The following is a 23,792-nucleotide window of genomic DNA, read 5'->3' on the forward strand; positions in this document are numbered from 1 at the left end:
GGAATATGTTTTGTCAATAGTCTATATTTAATACTTCTAATTAGTGTCTAAATATTTTAGTCCCATCTAAACAGCCCCTCAATCCATTAAAAAAAGAATAAACCTTTTATCGTTCGTCTTATTAAAAAATATTTTATGATTAGCAAGTTTGTTGTTATTAGATGATAAAACATGAATACTATTTTATATATGACTATTTAAAAAATCATAAACATATGTCAAACGAAATAGGTCGGAGGTAGAAGGAAAAAACAGGTTAAGAGCATCACCAAGAGTCTACCTATATGATTCCTAAAACTAATTTTGAGGGATTTTAGTCCAAAAATCAGCTCCAACAGATCCCCTACTCTCCTATCAAGTTTTGGAGTTTCCTTCTCCCGGTTCCCCGCTCCGTTTATATGCGGGCGCGAAAGTCTCTCCCAATCACACAATCCTGCCCCTCTCCTTCGTTCCCGCAAAAAAACGGAATTTTCTCTTGGTAGTTTAACAGAAGGGTTCACTTTTAAGTTTTGGGGATTGAATTTAGGCTATCCGTTGGAGGGGGAGTTTTTTCACTTCCTATTTTTAATTTAGGAAAAAAACAAATTTTTAAAAGAAAATTATAGATAATCTGTTGGTGATGCTCTGGGAGGATGAAATGGTGAGGACATGGCTCCACCAGCCCACCGGCCAAAACAACGAGGGCAAGGAAATGCATAAGGCAACATATCCTATGCACACAGTCCCTCACGTGTACACACGTGCACACAAACTAAAAAATGTCACCAAAAAATCTAGAAAAAATCATACACATACTTTAAATTGTATTACACCTAGGGTTAAAATCTTAACGTCAAATTCATTATATTTTAGCCGTAACAAAAAAAACAAAAAATCTGACAGTTTTAAGGTTGCAATTTTGTCATAATTTTATCTTTTTTGTTATTCTCTATGTAGAATGAATTTGAAGATGCGACTTTGCACGTAGATGTAATACTATTGAAAGTATATGTATGAATTTTCTTAGAATTTTTTGTGATAATTTTTAGTTGGTGTACACGGTGTGTACACGTGAGGGCCTGTGTGCATAGGATATGCTCCCAATGCATAATTGCACATGATGGATGGATGGATGGATGAGACGATGCATGGGCGGCCGACGACGACCCTGCCCAGTCTTTTGTTGTGTTGCGTGCGTTGTTTGATCCTTCGTCTGCACCCTGCCCTGCCCTTGCCCTGCTCCGTCTCGTCTCGTCTCGTCTCGTCTTTGGTATTGGCCTTATTTGGATACTTTGGACTATTAAATAGCTTTATAGAATCTTGCTATTTACAAGTATTAAACGTAGATTGCTGATAAAATTAATTCCATCACCCTTAGGCTATTTTGCGAGACGAATCTAACGAGGTATATTAATCTATGATTAGCGGATAATTACTGTAGCATCACTGTAGCAAATCATAGATTAATATACCTTGTTAGATTCGTCTCGTAAAATAGCCTAAGGGCTATGAAATAGGTTTTGTCAATAATCTACATTTAATACTCGCCATTGTTGCTGCTGCCTTTTCTTCCCCAAGCAAGGTCAGGCCTGCACCCTTTTATTTCTTCTTTCTGTCCTTTAACCACCACCCCCCCCCCCCCCCCCCCCCCCTTCCTCCTCCTCCTCCTCCTCTGCTATTCACACTTTCATAGCTAACGACAAACAACTCCTCTCTGCTCCTCCCGCCTCCACGTGTAAAACTCGCTCAATCTACACTAGTATATTCATAATACTATCACATTCGTTAAAATTTTTTATATTATGGGGAAGATGAAGCACTGAAGTGAGTAGGTTTTGACAAAAGATAGATAAAGATGAAGATAAAATCAGAACACGCAAGATAGATGAAAAAGTCATCGGTATATGATTAATTAAGTTTAATTATTATACAAACTTTATATATATATATATATATATATATATAATAAACACATCGTTTAGCAGATTAAAAAGCGCGTGCTAACAGAAACTGAGATAAAATTTGAATCTTAACCAGAAGAGAATGAAGAACGGACCGCAGGCACAATAAGATTTAGATTCTAAGTTATCTAATTTTGAGTCACTGATACGTGAATCATTTTTTTTAGAGAACCTTATTGATTCTAAAATCCACATTGAAAACAAGTCAAGTCTATAGCTAGTGGGTTTAATTTCTACATAGATGCTACAACTATGACAAAGTTTAGCTTAATTAGCACTCAACTAGCACAGGAATACATATACATATATAGGAGTATCCACGGTCGTACTAGCCCACAGCAAATAGTAAATTCTCCCCACAGCAATAGGCAGGGGAATCATACATAGGAGTATAAAGGTAAACCACCAGTTGAGCTGCGATCAGGATTACAGTATATGAGCGAGAATATAATCTGTTGGCTCCTTCGGCGAGAATCATTCAATTCACAAGGATAATGATGATGACATTCGGCATCCATATCGATCTCGCTGTTCAAAAAAAGCTCCACAACGATACGATTCGCCACAAAAATTATGCTTACGCGCAACACAAAAAGACAAGCTACCCCCTCTATAGGTGCGGCATCCCTCCATCCCGAATCATTGCCTTCTTTCGTCCACAACGCGGAAAATATTACAGAATTTACAACGCGGAGAATTTAATCTTGCCGAATCTAATTTAACTGTAAAATTACTAACAGCTCAATTTTTTCGCTTATGCTTATCAGCTAAAATTTAATTTTTAAACCTTAAATTTGGAGTTGATTTTATGGTTTTTTCATCGAAGTTTATTTTTCAGCCTTTTCTTTTAGATCGTTAAAAACACGTATATAAAAGTTTTATTTGCAAATTATTTTTCGTTTGCAAATTTGTTCAGCCTAAGTTTTAGAGCTCATTTGGGGCGTAGGAATCTTTTACGACGCGGAGAATTTTCTACATCCTCCGGAATCTGAAACTAGTCCCTGTAAAGTTTCTGTGTTTTATGACTTGTTTGACATACAGTACTCTCAAAATGAAGCAAAAAAGGGATAAGAATATATCATCAGAGTATGCAATAATATAGGATTTAAAAACAAATGAATGCTGAGGTAAATATGTTTGGATGGTTACGCAAAATAGTACTCCCTCCGTCCCATTATAAGTGCAGTGATAAGTTTCTGTGTCCAACGTTTGACCGTCCGTCTTATTTGAAAAATTTATGAAAGATTTTTAAAGTTAAGTCGCGCATAAAATACTATTCATATTTTATCATCTAAAAATAATAAAAATACTAATCATAAAAATATTTCAAATAATACGGATGGTCAATGTTAGGCACTGAAACTCACAACTACGCTTATTATGGTACGGAGGGAGTACATATGATTCTTGTAGGAAAATATTTGCAACTTTCTAGTAACATATATGCAGAAGACAATAGAGACGGAAAGGTAGGCCACATTTTATCTGTTTGCCTTTTTATTTTCCAGATTTTTGTCCTAGGTTATTTGGTAAACGCTTCTAAAAAAACTTATCAAAAATAATTTCTCATATTGCATTGTTAATTTCTCCTAGGACAAAGTTTCTTTCTTAAAAACATTGATTTAACACGCTAATCAAGCAATCTGCCTCAACAATCCACATAAAAATCTGTTCAAAAAGGACCTTGGTGTGCATTGGACTTGTCAAAGGACAATAATAGAATACTAAGAGGTAATGAGCTCATGTTAAAATTTTGCCATTATATTTCTTGTTCCAAACAATCCTGGCCCAATTTGATGGATCTTATATGAACATTTAAAACACGAGAATTTAAAAAATGAAAAACACATAAGTAGAATGGCATGTCAGTGCAATCCTATGGAATATCAAAATATAAGAATTACTCCCTTTGTATTGTTTTGATACCACATAAGAAAATACTCCTATTACAGAAATTTGGAGAGAGAGGATGACTTTTGGTGAAGTTTCTCAATGCTCTACCTTTTGATAAACATTTATTGTGAGCAGCAAACCGTTTTGGATGTGGTTACCGTCATCCTATAGCCAAAATCACTTATATTTTGAGACGGAGGGAGTATTACAGAAATTTGGCGAAAGAGGATGGCTTTTGGTAAAGTTTCTCAATGCTCTACCTTTTGATAAAAAGTTAGTGTGAGTAGGGTTTAACAAACCGTTTTGGATAGGGTTACCGTCATCCTATGATTTATCCTATGATTTGGCAGTCATCATGAAAATCACACAGTTATTGTGATATATACTCCACTAGAGAGAGTTACCGCAAGTAATGATCACGAAATCCTTATGGTTTGGTAAACCCTGATTGTAAGTCAACGTAGTCAAGCGAAACCCTGGGTGCAAGATAGAGAGATGGACGTGGCAATGGCAGGACTGCTCCTGTGAGGATGGATGTGGCACCAGGGACAGTGAGTGCAGCTGCTGATGATCAGAAGAGAGAGTGTCCATGTGGGATTCAGATCAGGTGCAGTTATAGCTGTGGCTGCAACTTAAGAACTGCAAGCAATTTCAGCCGTCCATTTCAGTGATTAATGGCTCAGATCTAGTGATACAGCGACCGTACAAACAGTATCCTGTGCTACAGTGTTTTGCTACAGTGCTATAAACAGTATGCCTCACTGATCTGGACCGTTCCATTTGCATCTGTTGATGAAAACTGGTACTGCCTAAGTTGCAGTCCAAGCAGCGACTGCACCTGATCTGGATTCGTCCACGTGGAGGACTGGCCGGCCTTGGAGCAAAGGAAAGGATGGGACGACGGCAACAAAAGCAGGAGAGAGGGAGTGTCTCTGACAGAGTGACAGATAGGAAAGGGTCCCATGGCTGCTGCTGCCTTCAGGTATCCGCACATGTCTCTCTGACATGCACCACCACCCCCCACACAGAGACCCCAAAGATTATTTTAGAAAAAATAAAAAATTTAAAAAAAACTTCTCTTTCTCCTCCAGTACTACTCGTGCTACTACTGGTAGAGGAGTAAAATAAACGTACACTCGTCTACTGCTGCATCTGCTGCCTGTCTTCGCTTTTGGATCCCATCAACTGAACTGTTGGGCATATGAACACATGCCTTCTTGCCTGCCTACTGTCCACTCCACCCCCTACTGCTGCCAAAACAAAAACAATAATCTGGAGTAATTGCTGATTAGCACATCAAACTATGCAGCTTTCAAGTTTCGACTCCCATGCTTTCTTCTTTTGATCAGATAACTGAGTGGCTGTTGGATGGAGGCTAACTTTGCTATAACTCGATTTGTCATAACTATGGCAAGCCACACAAAGTGTGGCCAAACATTTATTGGCCACAACTATGGCAAACTTTGGCTAGCAAATGAAAGTATGACGCGTGGGCCAATGTGCTAATAAAATATGGATTGACTCAACTGCGGCACGCAACTAAACACTAGGCTAAAAAATTATGGCACGCCTAAGGTTTGGTGTAGCAAACTGAGGCCACCAACCAAACAGCCCATGAGCCTTTACCCACAAGGTTATTATTGTTGTTAATTCAGGATTTAAATATTAACGGATACCTTTTGTCTGGCTACCAGGCCAAGTGGACTACCTGCGGAGCTTCTGCCACGGCTTAAATAATGAATAATTTTGGATCATAAATGTCACCTTCTGCCACGGCTTAAATAATGAATCATTTTGGATCCTAAATGTCACCATGTTAGACCATGTGTGGCAAATCAACAATTCCAGCAGTAAACAATTTTGGCCCAAACCATCAAAATGACACTAGTAGTACAATCAATCTTTTTGGTTAACTAAAACAGGCATGGATAGGAGTACCAGACAAGTCCTGCAATAAATCCAGCCGCTGCCCACACACAACATTAGAGCTCCCGCAACGGTAAATTAAATTGCTCTCTATAACACATCTACATCTCAGCAATAGACTAGATTAATAGTAAACCTCCTTAATATTATGTCTATATAGGTATCTATAGCTCTCTAATCCATTGCCTCGTTTTTCTCTATAGACTATCTCCAGGTTAGTAGATAGCTTTGCTCTCTCTCTTCATTTAATCTCTTTCAAGTAAAAAAATATGGTGACATAGATCTCTGGTAGAGAGTATATAGATAACCATTGCGGGTGCCCTTAGTACTACTACTGTACTAGTAGATGGCAAAATGGCACTACTGTAATTTTGCTAACGGTTAGTACATCTTAACATTGGATTGTATTCATGACGATGCATTAAGGGAGATGATGCATGCAGCAGAGTCCGATTTGGTCAACAAGAATAATTCTTCTTTGCTTAAATCCATCAGCCATGGATCTTCTTTTGTACTAGTAGTACCATTGATGAACTACAGTGATTGTTGCTTAAGGATGGAGCTAAACGGGATACACCATGATCCGAGATCACCACCAGATCAAGGACAACAAAGCTACTCCTACTAGCCAACAAAAGAAATCCAAAACAACACCAGACACAACATGACACCCAAGGCTCAGGGAACTGACAATAGTGTCACCCCCCAGATTCCCAGATGCAGCAAAGCTACTACTCCTGTACTGTAGTACTACTCTCCTCCCTAACTACTCAGAAAACAAAAAAAAAGTCACTGTTGTACACAAACAGGATGAATGCAACATCTTATTGATCCTAATCAAGTCAAGCAACCAAGATCAAGCTGGATGCAACATCTTATTGATTCTAATCAAGTCAAGCATCCAAGATCATTAGTACTATCATGTATACAAGTACCATCATTATTAGGAGTAATTGGCAGCAAATCTGTGGTATTGTTAGCAGTATCATGCAAGCATCCAGGACAGAGAGAATATTGATCATATGCTGATGATGGAATCGACAAGGTGGTAAAAATTATAGAGTAACCGACAATAATCATCTTTTTCATCTCGGGGAAACCACAAAAAGGAGAGAGATTTTGTCAATCTCCTCGCCCAACACACAAAACCAATCCAGACATCACGTCTTCTTAACCTGAACCAGAGGACCAGACCAACTCATAGCAGCAAAAGCATCATCACACGAGCAGCAGCAGCAGAAGTTAAAACTAAACCGAAATCCCAATAGCAAAAAAAGAAAAAGAGGTAAAAACAAAAGGCAAGCGGTTCCTTTATAGCAGGCAACGCGCTCTCCATGTGACCCAGATCGGCGGCAAAACTAAAGCAATAATTCGACTTAGGAGTGATGATGAAGATTTAGGCGAGATCTAAGAGGGGGGGGGGGGGGGAGATGGTGTTGTGAATCCATCACTTGTGGCAGTCGCGGGCGATGTGTCCAGCCTCGCCGCAGTTGTAGCAGGAGCGGTCGCCTCCACCGCCGAATCGCCCGCCTCCGCCTCCACCGCCGCCGTTGTAGCAGTCCCTCGCGAGGTGGCCGGTCTCGCCGCAGTTGTAGCAGGCGCCGCCGCCGCCGCCACCACCACCACCTCCACCACCACCGCTGTTGAAGCAGTCCCTAGCCATGTGGCCCATCTCGCCGCACTTGAAGCAGCCACCACCAGCGCCGCCGCCGCCGCCACCGCCTCCACCAACGCCGCCACCGCCGCCGTTGAAGCAGTCCCTGGCCATGTGGCCAGACTCCCCACACTTGAAGCAGCCCCCACCGGGTCCACCACCGCCGGATCTCCTCCCCCCGCCCCAGCTACCGCCATAGCTGCGGCCGCCACCGCCAGATCCGCCCCCACCGCGCGATCCGAAGCCTCCCCCGCCACCGCCGCCGCCGCCGGCGCCGCCCTTGACGAAGGATCCGTCGGGGCCGGTGACGTCGACGGCCTTGGTGCGGCCGTCCTCGCTCTCGGAGATGGCGAACTCGACCTGCTCGCCCTCGGAGAGGGAGCGGAAGCCGTCGGCCTTGATGGAGGACTGGTGGACGAAGAGATCCTCGCTGCCGTCGTCGGGGGAGATGAAGCCGAACCCCTTGGTGTCGTTGAACCACTTCACCGTCCCCCGATGCCTCGCCGCCGCCGCCATGGATCGCCCGCCGAGGAGTCGAAACCCTAGCCCTCGCCTCTCCCTGATCTGATTAGGGTTTGATTGATTTTTTTTCCCCTCGTCTCGCTACGCGTGTGCCCGATCTTATCTGTTTCCTTGGGAGACTCTATTTATAGGCGGCGGCGTGGTATACGAGGAACTCGAGCCGAGAGGGGGGAGACGACTCGCGGGATGGGGGTTGATCGGACGGCCGTGATCGCGCGACCGGGATCTGGACGGTCGTGGGGGAGTGGGCCTTGGTTCGGACACCGACGCGTGGGCCCGTGACTCGCACGTGTGGGCTGACGGCCCAGCTGTCAGTGGGGATGGGCCCCGCGCGAGGGTGGCAGTCTGACGGGTGGGGCCATGGAGAGGGTGGTGGTGGGATTGGATGCGGTGGCTACGCGCGTCAATGCTCGCGGGTTGGGCCGTGATTTTTGTGATTCATTGCGTGCGTGATTATGTGCGTACGCTCGTGTGTTGCGTCAGCGTGTACCACCACGTAACAGAGTTTCATGCCTACTACTCCAGTTTAGAGGTGCAATGGATACAATACCGGTTACCGCTGGGTTTTCTTACCCCATATCATCTCCAACCAGACCTATTCGAAACAGAATCCTCTCACATAGTCACTGATATGTGGATCCGTGAACGGTGAGGCTCACATGTCAATTACCATGTCCTTCTGACTCCATGTTAGAAAATCGCAATCCCACCTATCCGTGATACAAGATTCTCTCTATACTGTATATGTGCGGGCAATAACTACCCGTTGCAGGTCGGACTCAGGTTTAACCAAGGTCTTGGGCTAACTCAATGCATGTTGAGCCAAGACATGTCTTTTTACATTTGTGAAAATGCATGGTTTATATGGGGTTTTAGGCCTAGGTCCGACCCATGGCCTAAGTGGCTCATGACCTAGGTCTGTCATTGACTTGCCGGGTACCAATACACGTAACACTTTGAGCACTTGCAATTTACACTATAGTCAAATGATTAGCAATCATCCATTAACATCATAATGTCAGGTATACAATGATTTTAACATCAAAGTTAGCAAATAAACAGACCAAACAACTACATTCCAAAATCAAGAAATTAAATGATAATGCCATACAACAGACTAGGGAAGAGGTTGAGAGGTTAAAGGAGTTTTATCGGATGTCCCCGAAGAGACAGGTTAAAGGAGTTGGGAGTAGCTATATTTATGGCGCCATATTTTTCACCAAAAATAGTCGGCATGTATTTACATTGTAAGTTTCTAAAATATATATGTAATTTTAGTGTATTTACAATGTAAATCTCGAAATTACATATGTAATTTTAGTGTATTTATAATGTAAGTACCAAAATTACATATTTACACATGTGTAATTACCGTGTAAATAGACTAATTGCATTCTTTGAAGACCAACACGTGTCACGCAAAGCAAAAAGGAGTCACCAACTTAGGAGCAAGTTGTTCCATTAGCTTATCAGATGTACTTTGCACCAATCGTGAAGAAGATTAGATGGTAGATCGACAAACTGACTGTATTTAGCTTAGAAATATGTCGACATAATTTTAGCAAAGCCAAAGGAGTTTTATGCTACAGATGATAACTATTGGCAGTTTTTCTATGCATACGGTTTTTTTAACCATGGATTAGTGGGTGTGGATGGCTAAAGAATAAACCCGTAGAGTATATCCAATACTCCTCATTACTATACCATATGGATATAACAATTTTTTCTCACTAGTAAAAAACTGTTGGGTACTTGGGTCTCCAAACGCGGACCCTCGTCGCCGTATCTACTCCAGACAATGCTTATACAAGCTTTTAAGAAGATGTTTTCACCTTGATATTTATGTTTTCAAGTCCTTAAATTTCCTTTGCCTGGTGATTTTGACTTGTCTCGTCACAAAGCAAAAGAGCAGCAAAAATGGAATATGTTTTCAAGCCCTTAAATTTCTTTCTCGTGATTTAAACTTGTTTCGTCACAAAGCGAAAGAGCAGCAAACATGGAAAATATATCGCCTCAAAGGCACAAAAACACTCTTAGACCATCAGCCTAAACCTTGAACTTTTCTCACATCGATACCATAGAAGTTTACAGTTAACACCCAGTTCATCACAGAATTGAGAGGCAATGAACACAGCTGTTGCAACTTGCAAGAGACGGTTGGTATACAATCATCCAGACATCCAGTACAGACCATGCAGTGTATTTCTACGGATATTTTGAGCACAGCTTCAGGCATCTACAAACATCTCACAGCCAGTGACACAAAAGCAGTTCTTCATTGTGGGTGTCACTGCAGAATCTGGAAAAGGAAGAATCTCACACGGCGAGTCGTTTTCCAATTTCGGATAAGCAGCGAAGGCAACATTTAACGTTACTTTCCCCGCCAAAAAAAAAAAAAACATTTAACGTTACTTGTAACCAAGCACCGTGACAGCGTATAGCTTGCTTGTCCAGGGGTGAATGCCCACACCAGCAAGCAAAAGATGGGCGACAAGAATTCCTGCAGCGGAAGCAGCTTTTCATCACAGCTCAGCACCTGTGATCTCTGTGGCTACCGGCCAAGGCCATGGTCCATGGCTGCCTCATGATTGCCAAACATTAGGCTGATTAGGGTTCATGATTAAGTCCCTAATGATGGCCTTTAACTACCGTGCCTTGCTGAGGAATTCCATCTTTAATGTGTCCTCTAGTTGTGAGAATGTCGATGAGAAGATACCTGAAAACAAAAGAACAGTACTTTTTTGTCATTGTCACCGAGATAAAAGAAAAACTCTAATTTTGTGCATGTACTAGTAAGCCAGAGGAGCTATCATGCAATTGGTACAAGTATCATACACGCAGAAGTTCTGTTTGGTTCACATCCAGTTGCAACCACTATTGGTTATACATAATACAATTGGAATTTGAGGGAATGAGCTAGATGCTCATGCTGCACATGTATAGACTAGAGATGAACAGAGCAATTATATAACCTAACCAGGTTTGAAATATGACAAGCAATCTCTATTTAACAGAAAGATCAGCTAGAGATTCTTGTCTGCTTGTCCTACTATCTATAGAGCTTGATTTACTTCCCTCTACAACCTGAATAATTGTATCCTCAATTGCAAGGACGGTCAGTCGACAGTCAATAACAAAAGCAGCAGCTTCAATGCCAACATGCCATATGATCCGTATCTACAGGCTCTGCCTCCTGCAAACTTACCAGCCAAACTCTCTCAATGCGTCAATGGTCCCTAGCGTTCAAGTGTCATTTAGGAGTATGTCTCCATTGTGGAATTAGCACTAGCAGCTGTCTAGAGCCAGTGACAATTCATATGCTAGAGCCAGCTAGGCATCAGTACTACTGTCACCCTTCTTTTACTGGATAGACAACCAAGACAATTCTCAGGACCGTTTCATGACTATAGGACCAACACAGCTTGGCAGAGGAGGGCATGAACAGGATTCTCCATCTCGTGCTGTACAATGTACATTTGACACCATTTGGTGGATCAAAATTTTCTACTCGATCAACAGATTTCATTATGATTGAGCGTTTATGCACTGTAAAACAACCTCACATCTACAAAAGCAAGTGCCAATCATCCTGAATAGCAAGAGTTAGTACAGATAACGAATCAAGTTTCAGCTCCCCATCTTGCCCTTTTAGTGTTTTATGCATCCTATAGAATTAAAAGGACACAAATAGCCAATGATACAGACATCAGGGGATTTATACATGCTTGAATCTGGAATGGAGTTATATGGCAATAGGGGAAGATAAAAGAGGTTATCACTGCAGGGGTTGGAACAAGGAACTGCATAAACATGCTGCAGCAGTGGCAGGAGGGGTTTCCTGCAGATGCACGAATTCAAGTGATTTCAGGCTACTCTTGTGTTTAAGACTCGATGCCATCCTTTCTGACTTCACAAACTGGTTGGTACGTTATCCGAATCTCTAGGTTAACGTGGAAGTCAGCTCTTTCCACGCATGCCAGCCAGCTGCATGCTAAATAACTTGAGGGTGGACATTTGTATTTTCTGAATGGCCACAGACCATCTGGTTGGTGCCCATGATTAAGCGCCAGATGCTGTATTCGTTAAAAATCATCACCCTTAAAGATTCACTCATCACCACTTAACCTGAATGCTCTCCTGAAGCTGGCTATTTCAAAGGCATTGTGTCTGCTGAATCACATGGAATTCGGCACCTATATACTAGACAACATAAATCTGGCTACCTCTGGAAATTTCTTCACCAGTAAGCTGACCAATGGAGTAACCTTATGTCAGTTCATACTGAAATTTGCCCCTGCTACCATAAGGAACGGACAAAATCTTACAACTCCTCTCCAAATCTCTGTCCGTTGGTAACAAGGCTAGGCTGAGGCATACACTCGAAGTCTGATTAAGATGCAAAATAGGTTTCTGGAACACAAATTAACACATGATGCCAGAAGAAGATGGGTTTGATGGGTGACAGAAAGCTTTGGGGCATGGGCAGCAGTGAGCCAATGATAGCTTCAGGGTGCCAATGCCAACGGTAGTTGAGGGAGGGTGGTAGCCAGGCACCAGTGCACCACGACCGTGGCTGGACAGTGGCTACAGGCATACAGTAAAATCAAGTACACTGTTGGCATATCTGACAAGATAAAAGAAGAGTAGATCAAATGAAGGTGATGGTAGCTGGAGAATTGATGTTGCTGGCAAGAGGGTGATCACTCTGGTTGCATTGGGTGGGAAAGATAGCTGGAAGAACAATAGTGAGAGGGAACGACCAAGCCCCCAGAGGATGGATTGCTGCCATGTCACATTCATGATTTAATAGCTCAATAGTTCCCATTTTTTAGTTTTTTTATACACACAGATGAAGCATCCGTGACTGTCAGTTTCACATGGAAATAAATAATGGCCAGGCCAGAGGCAAAGTGGGATGCCATTAGACTCAATAAAATAGCTCGGAACTCAAATCAACAACAATGGTATATGCACTCAATTGAAATATAACATACAGTGAAATTTACACAAAACTACAAGATCAAGAAAATGGCATGTTATGCATTGATGAAAACCAACAAAGGTGTATCTGCATGTTTGGACAATAAATGTGATATCATTCACATGAAGAACAACGATTACCTGACAGTGCTTTGTTCAATAATGAACCTCTGACTAGGAGTGTGCCTGGCATTTGTTCAAACACCTATATGGAAAAAATACAATGATTTTTTTTTTGAAATATACACAGAAACAACTGACAAGTTCATAGGAAAAAAACATAACTAGGTAACTGATGAACATAATATACTTCAATATATCCTAAGCATACCGAAATACGGAAGGATGTTCCAGTAACACCACTATGAAGCTTTGTAGAGTTGCCTTCTACAGAACCAGATTCATCGTGCAACATTGCAGCCTGAGCCTGCTCATCTGATAAGGTAACCTGAAAGAAGAGTATTTCATACAATTCTTGGAGATCGATACACTATAGAATTTGTACAACAACAAAAAGGTCTGTGTACTGGTGTAATTTGACAGAAGGAATATGCGGCAGATTAATAACGAATCTTACATCAATAGAAAATAATGAAGAATCGGTTTTACACGATAGATTAGAAGCATGGAAAAAGCTCTCAGCTGACTTCAGCACTTGAAATGCACCATATTCACGTCGAAGGCCCTGAAAGCCATTATGTAAATGAGATATTGAAGCGAAGAAGCTTGAGAAGGTGCAATAGTAGTGGAAACTCAGTATCAATAACTCACAGATAAATATAAGTTGGCTGATTAGCTCTTTATTAATAAGAGGAAAGGGCGCAGGTATTGTCCAAGAACATACAAACATAATGGTAGATAAGATTCGAGTTGGATTTCTTTTTCTTTTGGTTGCTAAAGAAAAATAGCTGTGCAATTTATGGAGGTAAATGATAATATGAATCAAAGGGACAAAAGGTAACGTGATACTAACTTGAAGCATAAAAGAATAGTTGGCTTTTCCAGGTGTACTGGATCTAATGACCATTTTCCTTGGAGCAATGAATGACCATGCAAGGCCCCATCTAGCTGTTTGACCTTGCACGAATTCAGTAGTTTTCACAACTGATACCCCAGCTTCACGAACTTTTGAAACCAATATTTTTAGATTTGCTTTTCTGCCAACCATCGAAGTAAACCACCTAAAACAATAAAAGGAACAATGAGCCCAGAGACAATTAAAAGGCTATTATCATGTTAGGTTAGTATTTGAATCACCTGAAAGAGTTCTTAAGGGAAACACTGTCTTCAATTATACGAGTTATAAATGCCTGTTCACCACCAGGACAAACCATCTCTTCAGCAGTTCCACCGCATGAAGTTTTTGGATTAAGACCAGCTTCCTCTATACTTTCAAAGAAAGGAGGATTGCACATACAGAAGTCAAAGCTCTCACTATCCTTCACAACGCCAAGAAGGATAGATGGTTTCGACCTCAGTACACCATCCACTGGCTTCGAAGTGTTCTCCCTGGCTGCTTCACCATCAACTGCTTCAGATTCAGAAGAACAGGACATTTTGTTTGCATTTCTAATCTCAACCAGAGCTGCTAGCTGTGGATTGCTCTCCACATTCTTTTTAGCCCATTCAAGGGCAACATCAGTGACATCTACAAACACAGGGGTAATCCGATTAAAAGAGAAATGCAAATAAAAGTTCAACTAACATAAGAAACTCTAATTGATGCTTTGCAAAACTTATATTGTACATGATCTAAAGCATACCAGATCCAACAAAGCTCCAGCCTAGTAAAGAAGCCCCAAGCAGAGGGTAGATGCAATTGGCACCTGTGCCTATGTCAAAGCCCCTTACAGTCTTGTTTGAACTGGATATTGGTGGTATGAGGTCTGATGAGAGAAGATCCTCAATCCAGTGGATGTAATTGGATCTGTTTGGCACAGTAGGGCACAGCTGTCCATCCGGAATCCACCTGACGGTAGTTAGCGACAAATGTCATGTTCATATATTAGATTAAATAAGATATTGATCACAAACCATATGCATGACACTTAGCCAATAACATATTGAGCACTAGTAAATATTTTGCATGACAAACGAACATCACGATTCTCTCTCTTCAAATAAACATGGCAGCTAAAACTTCTTCAGAGAGGCCATTTGAATTTTGAACTGTTAGTGCAACAATAGTACCATTTCTGATATAGTAGCATCATCAGAAAAACTACTGAAGTTACTTAGAACAATCAAATTCCCTCAAGCTCACTCCTGATAGTAGCAACTAGCATCAACAGTTCATAGAATGACAAATGAGACGCAACAGCTTGAGCTCGATGCTGCGGATGGCTGAATTGAGTGGTACCCTAGTGATTCTTCAGCAGAGCAATACCGGGATGCACTAGAAGCACAGACGGATTAGGGTTCAGGGAAGTGAGCCCAGAGAGTGTAATTAGTACCAACCAGTTGACGCCGTGGTCGTGGAGGAGGAGGACGCGCGTGAGCTCGCGGGTGGCGGCGAAGTCGGTGAAGTCGATGGAGGCGCGGCCTCCCCGGGAGACGGAGACGAAGGGGGCAAAGGACGGGTAGAGCGACGCCAGCGACGCGAAGTCCGGCGCCGCGGCGGCGTAGCGGTTGCGCGGGTGGATCGCCGGCGCCTCCGAGCCGTCCCGCCGCCGCCGCTTCCTCCCACCCCCCATGACGTGGATGGACCAACGGCGGCAGAGCTCGAGCAGAGATCGCCGGAGCCCCGAAGCGCCGCGGGGGAAGCGACGGCGAGCGGCGCGGCGGCGCAGGTCGGGTAGAAAAGCTCGGGGTTTTCTCCGGCCCAATCCTTCGTTTAGATCTTTACATGGGCCTCGAGTCCCTATCACGGCCCATCCACAATTCATCTTTGTCAAATGCAGACATATGTTTGGCAGGGCTTCAGTTCCAGCTTCATCTATCTCGAAACTGAAGTTCAACCAAATGGTTTGGAGTAGATTAAGTGGTATGAAAAACTATACTAAGAAGGTGAAGCGGTGTTCAGCTCCACAACTCCGCTTTAAACTCAACTCCAGGAGTTGGAAGTCCTGCTAAATAGACCATAGCATAGTGGTTTTGAAATTCACTGAGAAAACAAGAGTATGAAGACATGGTTTGTGTTTTCATCCTACAATGTGATACAGGTAAAAATGAAAAAGATGTCAGTGTCATTTATCATTAAGCAAAATTTATAAACCACCAAGTTTAGGGTATCTGTCACGCAAACCACAAATATTGTGGTTTTCTTTAAGAAACCTTAGATTTTGAGTAAAACCACTTAGGTGTGTTTGAGGAGAAGGGGATTGAGGAGATTGGGAAGATACGCAAAACGAGGTGAGCTATTAGCTCATGATTAATTGAGTATTAACTATTTTAAATTTCAAAAATGGATTAATATGATTTTTTAAAGCAACTTTCATATAGAAATTTTTTGCAAAAAACGCACCGTTTAGTAGTTTAGGAAACGTGCGTGTGGAAAACGAAATAAACAAACTCACTCTCTCTCACCCTCTCGAATGCTGCCTAAGGGGATGTTTGGTTGATGCCTAACCTTGCCATAACTAAGTTTAGGTTAGTTGTGGCATGGTGGCATAAATGTGGCTTAGAAATAGTTGGCCACAAGTGTGTCATGCTTAGCTCTAAATTTGAGAGCATAACATGTGGGTCCCAAAGTTAAGAAAGTGTGGCATAACATAATTGCGGCAGCGAACCAAACACATGCCTAAAAAACTGTGGCATGGCTAAAGTGTGGCGTGGCAAAGTGTGGCAACCAACCAAACAGCCCTAAATGTTTCGTGAAACTCTGTGTAGGCTTATATTGTTCATTTAACCAAATTTATGAACAGCAATTGTGTTAAAAAAAAAAGGTAGTATGAGATATTTTTTTTTGGTACATATACACTTCAACCATATTTTCAATCAACATCGAGTATTATCGACAGTATGGAGGTACGTGTGTATATGTAATCGACTGTTTTATATCTTTTTTAAGTGGAAGCGGCAAGAGTATTGCCGAATATATTAGAAAGATAGTGTGTGACCCTGTTTATAAGGAAAACCGGGCCAAATAACACACAACTGCGCGTTTTGCTAAAGTGAAACCGGCAAAAACTTTACACAGAAGACACAAAAGCCTAAGGCAAAAACAACTACGAACCGCATAAGGCCGTGGCAAGAGTAAGATCCTAAGGCGAAGCCAGAGATGAACAACGACATAAGCCGCTGTCGACGCCCGACCTAAACAGTTGGACTGTTTTATATCATTATTAGCGGGGGATTGTATTAAGTTTTTCAATAATCCAGCGCAAGGATAAGATAGAATATAAGATGACAAGGTTGTATTTGAACTTTGTATTGGAATATGAGTATTTTATACTTCTCATATTTATTAAAACATTTTGCCCAAAATATAATACGGATGTCTTAATAAAACTGGTTTTGGGAAATTTAATATTTATCATGTTGAGCAATTGGAGGGTTTCAAGATCATTTTTTGCAATGGTGAGATTTCCTTCACCAACTATTTTTTGTTATTAAAAGGGAAATGAAGTCATCTTGTATTTATGTAACACAACAAACTCTCCACATCTTCTTATAATTTTCTCCTCTGTGTTTAGATCCTGAAATGAATTGGAGATCAGGTTTTAGGCGCCACAGCCAGGTGCATGGAGATTGGAGACAAGACGAAACGGCACTTGCCTGCAAAAAGTAGTGGATACTGTCTTTCTACTTCTCCGTTCTTCCAATGATGAATTGGTGATTGGCCTTAGCTTTTCAAGGTAGTTGCAGCAAGTATCTATCTATATATCCTGAAGATGACAATTGGAATCGATGTTCAGTGCGTCGTCACCACCACTTGTCATGCTTTCAGAACGTCAACGACACACAACCTCTCGTTTTTTCCTTTTTGTGAAGTAATTTTGGCGAATACGAGCACCATGAGAACAGAATTTCGCACAACTTGGAAAGCTGTTCTTCAATTTTTGCGATTCCTAACGCAACCGCGTGTGGAAAGAGAGAAGGAAACTAAAGTGAGATCGATCGAATCAAGCATCTCCTGCGTACAGTAGCTGCCAGCCATGATCACTTGTGGCAGCCATACTTGAGGCATCTCGATCGTTTTCAGGACGTCTCTGGCTTGACAGCTGAGTTGAGATTATTCAGGTTGATCTTTTTGCTTGGTTGAGATTTCAGATCCGTCAGACTTTTCAATTCTGTTTTCCTACTCGTTTTACAGGTTCTGAAATTGCCAAATGCCGACCAAACGAACTCAACACAAGACGTGATTCTGTTGGTATTGGGAGGAGATAGGAAGGAAAAACCTGTCCTGCAAATGCAAAAATGCAATATGCCATATTGCCTTCCAATGAGAGTATGTCAGCATTCAAGCAAACAGCCAAACACAGATTATAGTTCGTCCCATAGAGGCTGGATGTGGAACGTTAGCCAAAAACTGGATTTGTAATCCTAATTTTAATTCATTTTAGGCGTTCCTTTTCAAATTTTTTAAGGCTGTGTTTAGTTCCTTCTAAAATTAGAAGTTTGTGTTGAAATTGGTATGATGTAACTGAAAATTTGCGTGTGTATGTCAGGTTGATGTGATAGAAAAAGTTGGAAGTTTGGATCTAAACACAGCCTAAGTTTCGGCTTTTTAACCAAATATCAATATACTAAACGTCTACCGTAAAACTACTTTTTCGTAACATCGTTTTTATTCTATGGCTTATAACTCGAAGCCTATCAATGTGACTAGTAATATTTTATTACTTAATGAAACGTTTATACATTATATATCAAAATGTTATAAAACCGTAAAAAAGCTATGATATCAAACTGACAAAATAATACTCTATCCATCCTAAAATATAAGGAGTTTTGTGTGGATGTGACGTATCTTATACTTTGGGTGAGAGGAAGAAGTACTAATACCACTATTATACTGTACTCCCTCCATACTCGTAAAGGAAGTCATTTAGGACAGCGACACGGTCTCCAAAACACAACTTTGACTTCTTATTTCTATAAAAGTATTTATTGAAAAGTGATATATGTATACTTTTATGAAATTATTTTTCAAGACAAATCTATATATATAATTTTTATATTTTCAAACTCAACAACTTAAAAGTTATTTATGATTTATATTTCTAAGATTTGATTTAAGCATTGTCCTAAACTACTTTCTTTATAAGTATGGAGTAATATGTATTGGTAACAGTACAGTATATACAACAGTAGTAGTAGAATATACTGTACTGTAGGGGGAGGTTTGGGCCGGCAGAGGAATGGGCCAGTCGCACATGCCGTCTGCGTGCGCTTCCCGCGACCTAGAATATCGCCCACTCGCTCAACCGCATATCCCTTCCTAATAACCTCTCCGATCCGTAAACCTCGCCCATGCGCCACGTCCCCCCCCCCCCCCCCCCCCCCCCCTAGTGTCCTACCTCCCGGACCACCCGGTCTTGGTAGACCACGTCCACCTCCCCAACTAAAATATCCTCCCTAACCCAACCACCCCACGGTAACCCACGTACTTAACGCGAGTTACCCCCCGCAAAGATCCAACCGCCTCTCGCACCGCACGCCCGTCCACCCACGCCTACTGACGAACCCGGCCCACCTCTCCGGGCCCCACCATGTCGTCACCACGCAGGCCAAAATCGGGGAGAGCGTGTCGTGGTCCCACCTGTCATTGGCTTCGTGGGTGGGAGCGGGTCACGTGCATCTCGACATGACTCGAGGAGGTAACCATGGTTATGGTAACCCCACCGCCTTGACACCCGTGGTTAGGGTGGGGGCGCGTGATGCCGCCACGTGTGACGATCGGACGGCTGCGGAGGGCATCGGGGTTGGGCGACCCGCCTATTTAACCGCGGGGGCCTCGTCTTCCTCAGGCCACGCAGCGATCTGAAGTGAAACAGCAAAAAAAATCAAACAAAAAGAAAAAATATTCCCCATCTGTGAAATTCGCAAAACCCTAGCGCGGCGGCGATGTCGAACACGAGGGTGTTCTTCGACATGACCGTCGGCGGAGCTCCGGCGGGGCGGATCGTGATGGAGCTGTACGCGAAGGACGTGCCGCGGACGGCGGAGAACTTCCGCGCGCTCTGCACCGGCGAGAAGGGCGTGGGCAAGAGCGGCAAGCCGCTGCACTATAAGGGGAGCACCTTCCACCGCGTGATCCCGGAGTTCATGTGCCAGGGCGGCGACTTCACCCGCGGCAACGGCACGGGAGGGGAGTCGATCTACGGCGAGAAGTTCGCCGACGAGGTGTTCAAGTTCAAGCACGACAGCCCCGGCATCCTGTCCATGGCGAACGCCGGGCCCAACACTAACGGGTCCCAGTTCTTCATCTGCACCGTGCCCTGCAGCTGGCTGGACGGGAAGCACGTCGTGTTCGGCCGCGTCGTCGAGGGCATGGACGTCGTCAAGGCCATCGAGAAGGTGGGATCCCGCGGCGGGAGCACCGCCAAGCCGGTCGTCATCGCCGACTGCGGCCAGCTCTCCTAGATCTGTGCTGTTCCCCTTCGCCTTTCGCCAGTATCAGTCGTCTTGAGTCGTCGAGTCCCTAAATAAGGAGGAGGTGGTGGTGGTGTTAGTCTTTTTATGAGTTCGTGTCGTGTTGGTGAGATGAGATCGCCCATGGTTTGGTTGGATTAGGCGGAGTTCTTGGATCGATTCGGTGGAGTTGGATCTGCGATCCTTCTTGGGGTTGGTTTTAAATCTTAATTCGTGTCGCTGCTTCTATGATATCGCTATCAATCAATGAGAACATTTGGGATCCGTGGATTTTCTGTGATCTTACACCTGTGTGGTTGTTTGTTCTTGCGACAGTACTAACGTTCTTGCGATTAAAGTAGATTAAACTATCTTCATGAGATGAGCGGTTTGTCGCCGCGTGATGCCTGACTTTGATGTGATTTGTGGGACTTCGTCTTATCCATTTGGTTATTATTTTTTATTTTATTTTGCACCGAGGCTCTCTCTCTGATGTGATCCACTGTTTCTGATCTCTGATGTTACCACCACCAGAGGGTAATTTGATCGCTTACCAGATCTCTGAAATTATGCTTACCGGTTAGAGGGGTAAATGATCTTACAAGTTGTTTACAGGTTCAAGAGGTGAACATAATTGCGTTTCACCAGAGGATACTAGAACCTTTTTTGTGTTGAAAAATCTATTATTAAGGGCAGCAGTACTAAACTGAATTATTATGTCTTGAAAATTCTATTATTAAGGGCAGGAGTACTAAACTGAAGGTCGCTGTTATTTTAGTGAAAAGACAAAAGTTGCAACACCTGTAGTAGGAGTAGTACTCCACTTTGAAGAATGACCATTCTGAAATTTGCTAAGTACGCTGTCAGTGCCATCATCTTTGCTGCCTTGCCTCCCACAAGGCCACAACCCAGCGTACAATTGTACAATCAATTCTCTCTGTTTTTTTTTAAATCACAACTTTCATTAGCCATACTAATAGTACTCCCTCCGTAAAAAAAAAAGACAAACCATGGTTTCCTTGCCCAACGTTTGACCGTCCGTCTTATCTGAAAAAATTATGAAAAAAATTAAAAAGACAAGTCATGTATAAAATATCAATCATGTTTTATCATCTAATAACAATGAAAATATGAATTATAAAAAAATTTCATATAAGACGGACAATCAAAGTTGGACACGGAAACTCAGGGTTTGCCTTTTTTTGGTACGGAGTAGTACTTAGTACTGTAGTTTTTTTTTTTTACTGCGAGCACACAATATATTTGGATGGATCTTAGATTTTTTGATAAACTTAGAGGTTGTTCAGATTGATATCATTTCAAAACATACCAATTTTAAGTAAAGTTGTCAAAAACATGCATCCGTTTAGTTTTTTACCAATTGGTAAACACATAAAAATCCTGTCAAAATTTAGCAATATTGTCAACTTGCAAAAATTTGCTCAAGTTTGTTTTGACTACAATATGAACATCTTATTTTTAGCAACACAACGGTAGATAGCTTTACCAAATATATTCTCCTATACTAGCAGTGAGACTTACTCCCTCCGTCCCAAAAAAAAGACAAACTCTGGTTTTCGTGTCCAACGTTTGACCGTTCGTCTTATTTAAAAAAGTTATGAAAAAATTAAAAAGATAAGTCACGCATAAAGTATTAATCATATTTTATCATCTAACAACAATTAAAATACTAATTATAAAAAAAATCATATAAGTCGGATAGTCAAACGTTGGCACAGGAACCCACGTTTTGACTTTTTTTTTTTTAAGATGGAGGGAGTATCCTTGACATCAACCACGAAATTTCCCTCATCCCGAGCGGTACGAATCGCATCTCGTGGTAGCACCACCAGTCAGGTCTAGCGGAACAAAAACGGAGCTAGTCAGATTTGGAATCTGTTTATACAATTCCATCTCCATTTGATCGCAGCATATTCCTTTCCTGTTGCAATTAACGCTAGCGTCATCATCACAAAGTGCAACTCATAATCTCATACGCAGATTGATTTGATTCTCCGTGTAAGGCGAGTTTAGTTTCAAACTTTTTCTTCGAACTTTCAACTTTTTCATCACATCAAAATTTTTTTACACACAAACTTTAAACTTTTTCGTCACATCGTTCCAATTTTAATTAAATTTTTAATTTTAGTCTAAACTAAACACACCTTAGGTAAAAATACCGACAAATTACCATCATCTTCCGAAAACGTGCAAGCAAAAAATGGCAAAGGATTGTCATGAAAGTTTACACGCTCGGTCGATTTTTTTCTTCCTGTGTGTGTGAGCCAGGTGACGGTGGGGCCCACATGGGTAGAGAGAATACAGGGAAAAGAGGCTTGGGTCCCACGAGACAGCGGCTGGTGGCGGTGAAAAGGAGGACGGCGCGCGAGATTCGAGGCAGCAGAGGAGGGTTTTGTTTGGCGTTTGGCTCATGAATGAATGGATGGATGAGGGTGGGGCCCATGTACGTGTGCGTGCAGGTGCAGGTCGCGTTGGTGCTACGCAGTGTTTGACCCGGGGTGGGTGGTTGGGTCGGGTTGGGCGGGTCGGGGTCGCCGCGCGCGTCGGGGATCGCGTCGCATTGGTTTGGCCCACTTTCCCTGCCCAGCCCAAATGCAAAATGATGATTGGCCTGGCCCTCGTCGCGTCTCGCCTGTCAGCCGCGAAAATATTGGCTCACTCCGTCCCAAAATAAATCACACATAACATATTATTATATTTTATTATTAGATAATAAATAAATACTAAGCATAAATATTATTGGATGTTCAAACGTTGGACATATAAACCACAACTACACTTAAAAATAAGACGGATGAGTACTACAGAGTACTATTTTTAGGTCCCCATCGTTTCGCTTTTTTTTTTCTAATAAGCCAAAATGGCTTATTAGGAAATAAAAATGAATTTGTAGGTAAAATTTTTATATATGTGTTCTTGATGACTTAAAAGCCAATACTGAAAAAGAAAGTACATTGAAAATATCTCAAAATCGATTTCAAAATTAAGTTTGAATATTATTAGGCCATCCGATGGGAGCCTTAGTGTATTTTTTTCACGTTTTAAATTGATCTTGCTGTCAATTTTACTATGCATAAAGGTTGACATATATTCCTAGATATAGGTACAAATATTAGGATTCAAAATTTGTATACAATTTAAATGTAAATATACTTATAGTTATTATTTGAGAACACGTTGCATAAAAAAAGAGTATAGTACGATACTCACTCCTTCAAAAAATCTGAGACCTATTTCATTTTTGGTTTCTGTAAAAATCTGAGTCATTTTTGTAATCAACATGTGCTAAATTAAATTGTTGATCGAAAACCAAGAAACAATTCTAGTACTTATTAATTGCA

General features: G+C 41.9%; 3 protein-coding genes across 3 annotated transcripts; 1 reads left to right on the forward strand and 2 right to left on the reverse strand.

The window, feature by feature from the left end:
• Positions 1–6,814: 6,814 nt before the first annotated feature.
• Positions 6,815–8,049, reverse strand: LOC127762779 (glycine-rich protein 2-like). Its single transcript, XM_052287269.1, has one exon. It carries the CDS (start codon positions 7,927–7,929, stop codon positions 7,207–7,209), a length of 723 nt encoding a protein of 240 aa, XP_052143229.1. The 5' UTR covers positions 7,930–8,049; the 3' UTR covers positions 6,815–7,206.
• A 2,023-nt stretch (positions 8,050–10,072) lies between these two features.
• LOC127762778 (uncharacterized) lies at positions 10,073–15,716 on the reverse strand. The gene is made up of 8 exons (XM_052287268.1): positions 15,373–15,716; positions 14,679–14,884; positions 14,173–14,563; positions 13,889–14,096; positions 13,493–13,600; positions 13,247–13,363; positions 13,057–13,120; positions 10,073–10,651 (listed from the first exon to the last, which is right to left on the reverse strand). The coding sequence occupies exons 1-8, from the start codon at positions 15,606–15,608 to the stop codon at positions 10,581–10,583; spliced, it is 1,401 nt and encodes a 466-aa protein (XP_052143228.1). The 5' UTR covers positions 15,609–15,716; the 3' UTR covers positions 10,073–10,580.
• A 4,095-nt stretch (positions 15,717–19,811) lies between these two features.
• On the forward strand, positions 19,812–20,731 carry LOC127763205 (peptidyl-prolyl cis-trans isomerase). Its single transcript, XM_052287844.1, has one exon. The coding sequence runs from the start codon at positions 19,924–19,926 to the stop codon at positions 20,440–20,442; it is 519 nt and encodes a 172-aa protein (XP_052143804.1). The 5' UTR covers positions 19,812–19,923; the 3' UTR covers positions 20,443–20,731.
• Positions 20,732–23,792: the final 3,061 nt, after the last annotated feature.

This window comes from Oryza glaberrima, chromosome 2 (assembly GCF_000147395.1).
Source record: "Oryza glaberrima chromosome 2, OglaRS2, whole genome shotgun sequence".
NCBI lineage: Eukaryota > Viridiplantae > Streptophyta > Magnoliopsida > Poales > Poaceae > Oryza > Oryza glaberrima.

Excerpts from the sequence above, each read along its gene's own strand:
- LOC127763205 (XM_052287844.1), top strand. The coding sequence starts at position 19,924 with ATGTCGAACACGAGGGTGTTCTTCGACATGACCGTCGGCGGAGCTCCG.
- LOC127762779 (XM_052287269.1), bottom strand. The coding sequence starts at position 7,929 with ATGGCGGCGGCGGCGAGGCATCGGGGGACGGTGAAGTGGTTCAACGAC.
- LOC127762778 (XM_052287268.1), bottom strand. The coding sequence starts at position 15,608 with ATGGGGGGTGGGAGGAAGCGGCGGCGGCGGGACGGCTCGGAGGCGCCG. Across the intron at positions 14,564-14,678 it reads CTGGAGCTTTGTTGGATCTG|ATGTCACTGATGTTGCCCTT; the intron begins GTATGCTTTAGA and ends CTGTGTTTGTAG. Across the intron at positions 13,121-13,246 it reads GAACATCCTTCCGTATTTCG|GTGTTTGAACAAATGCCAGG; the intron begins GTATGCTTAGGA and ends TTTTCCATATAG.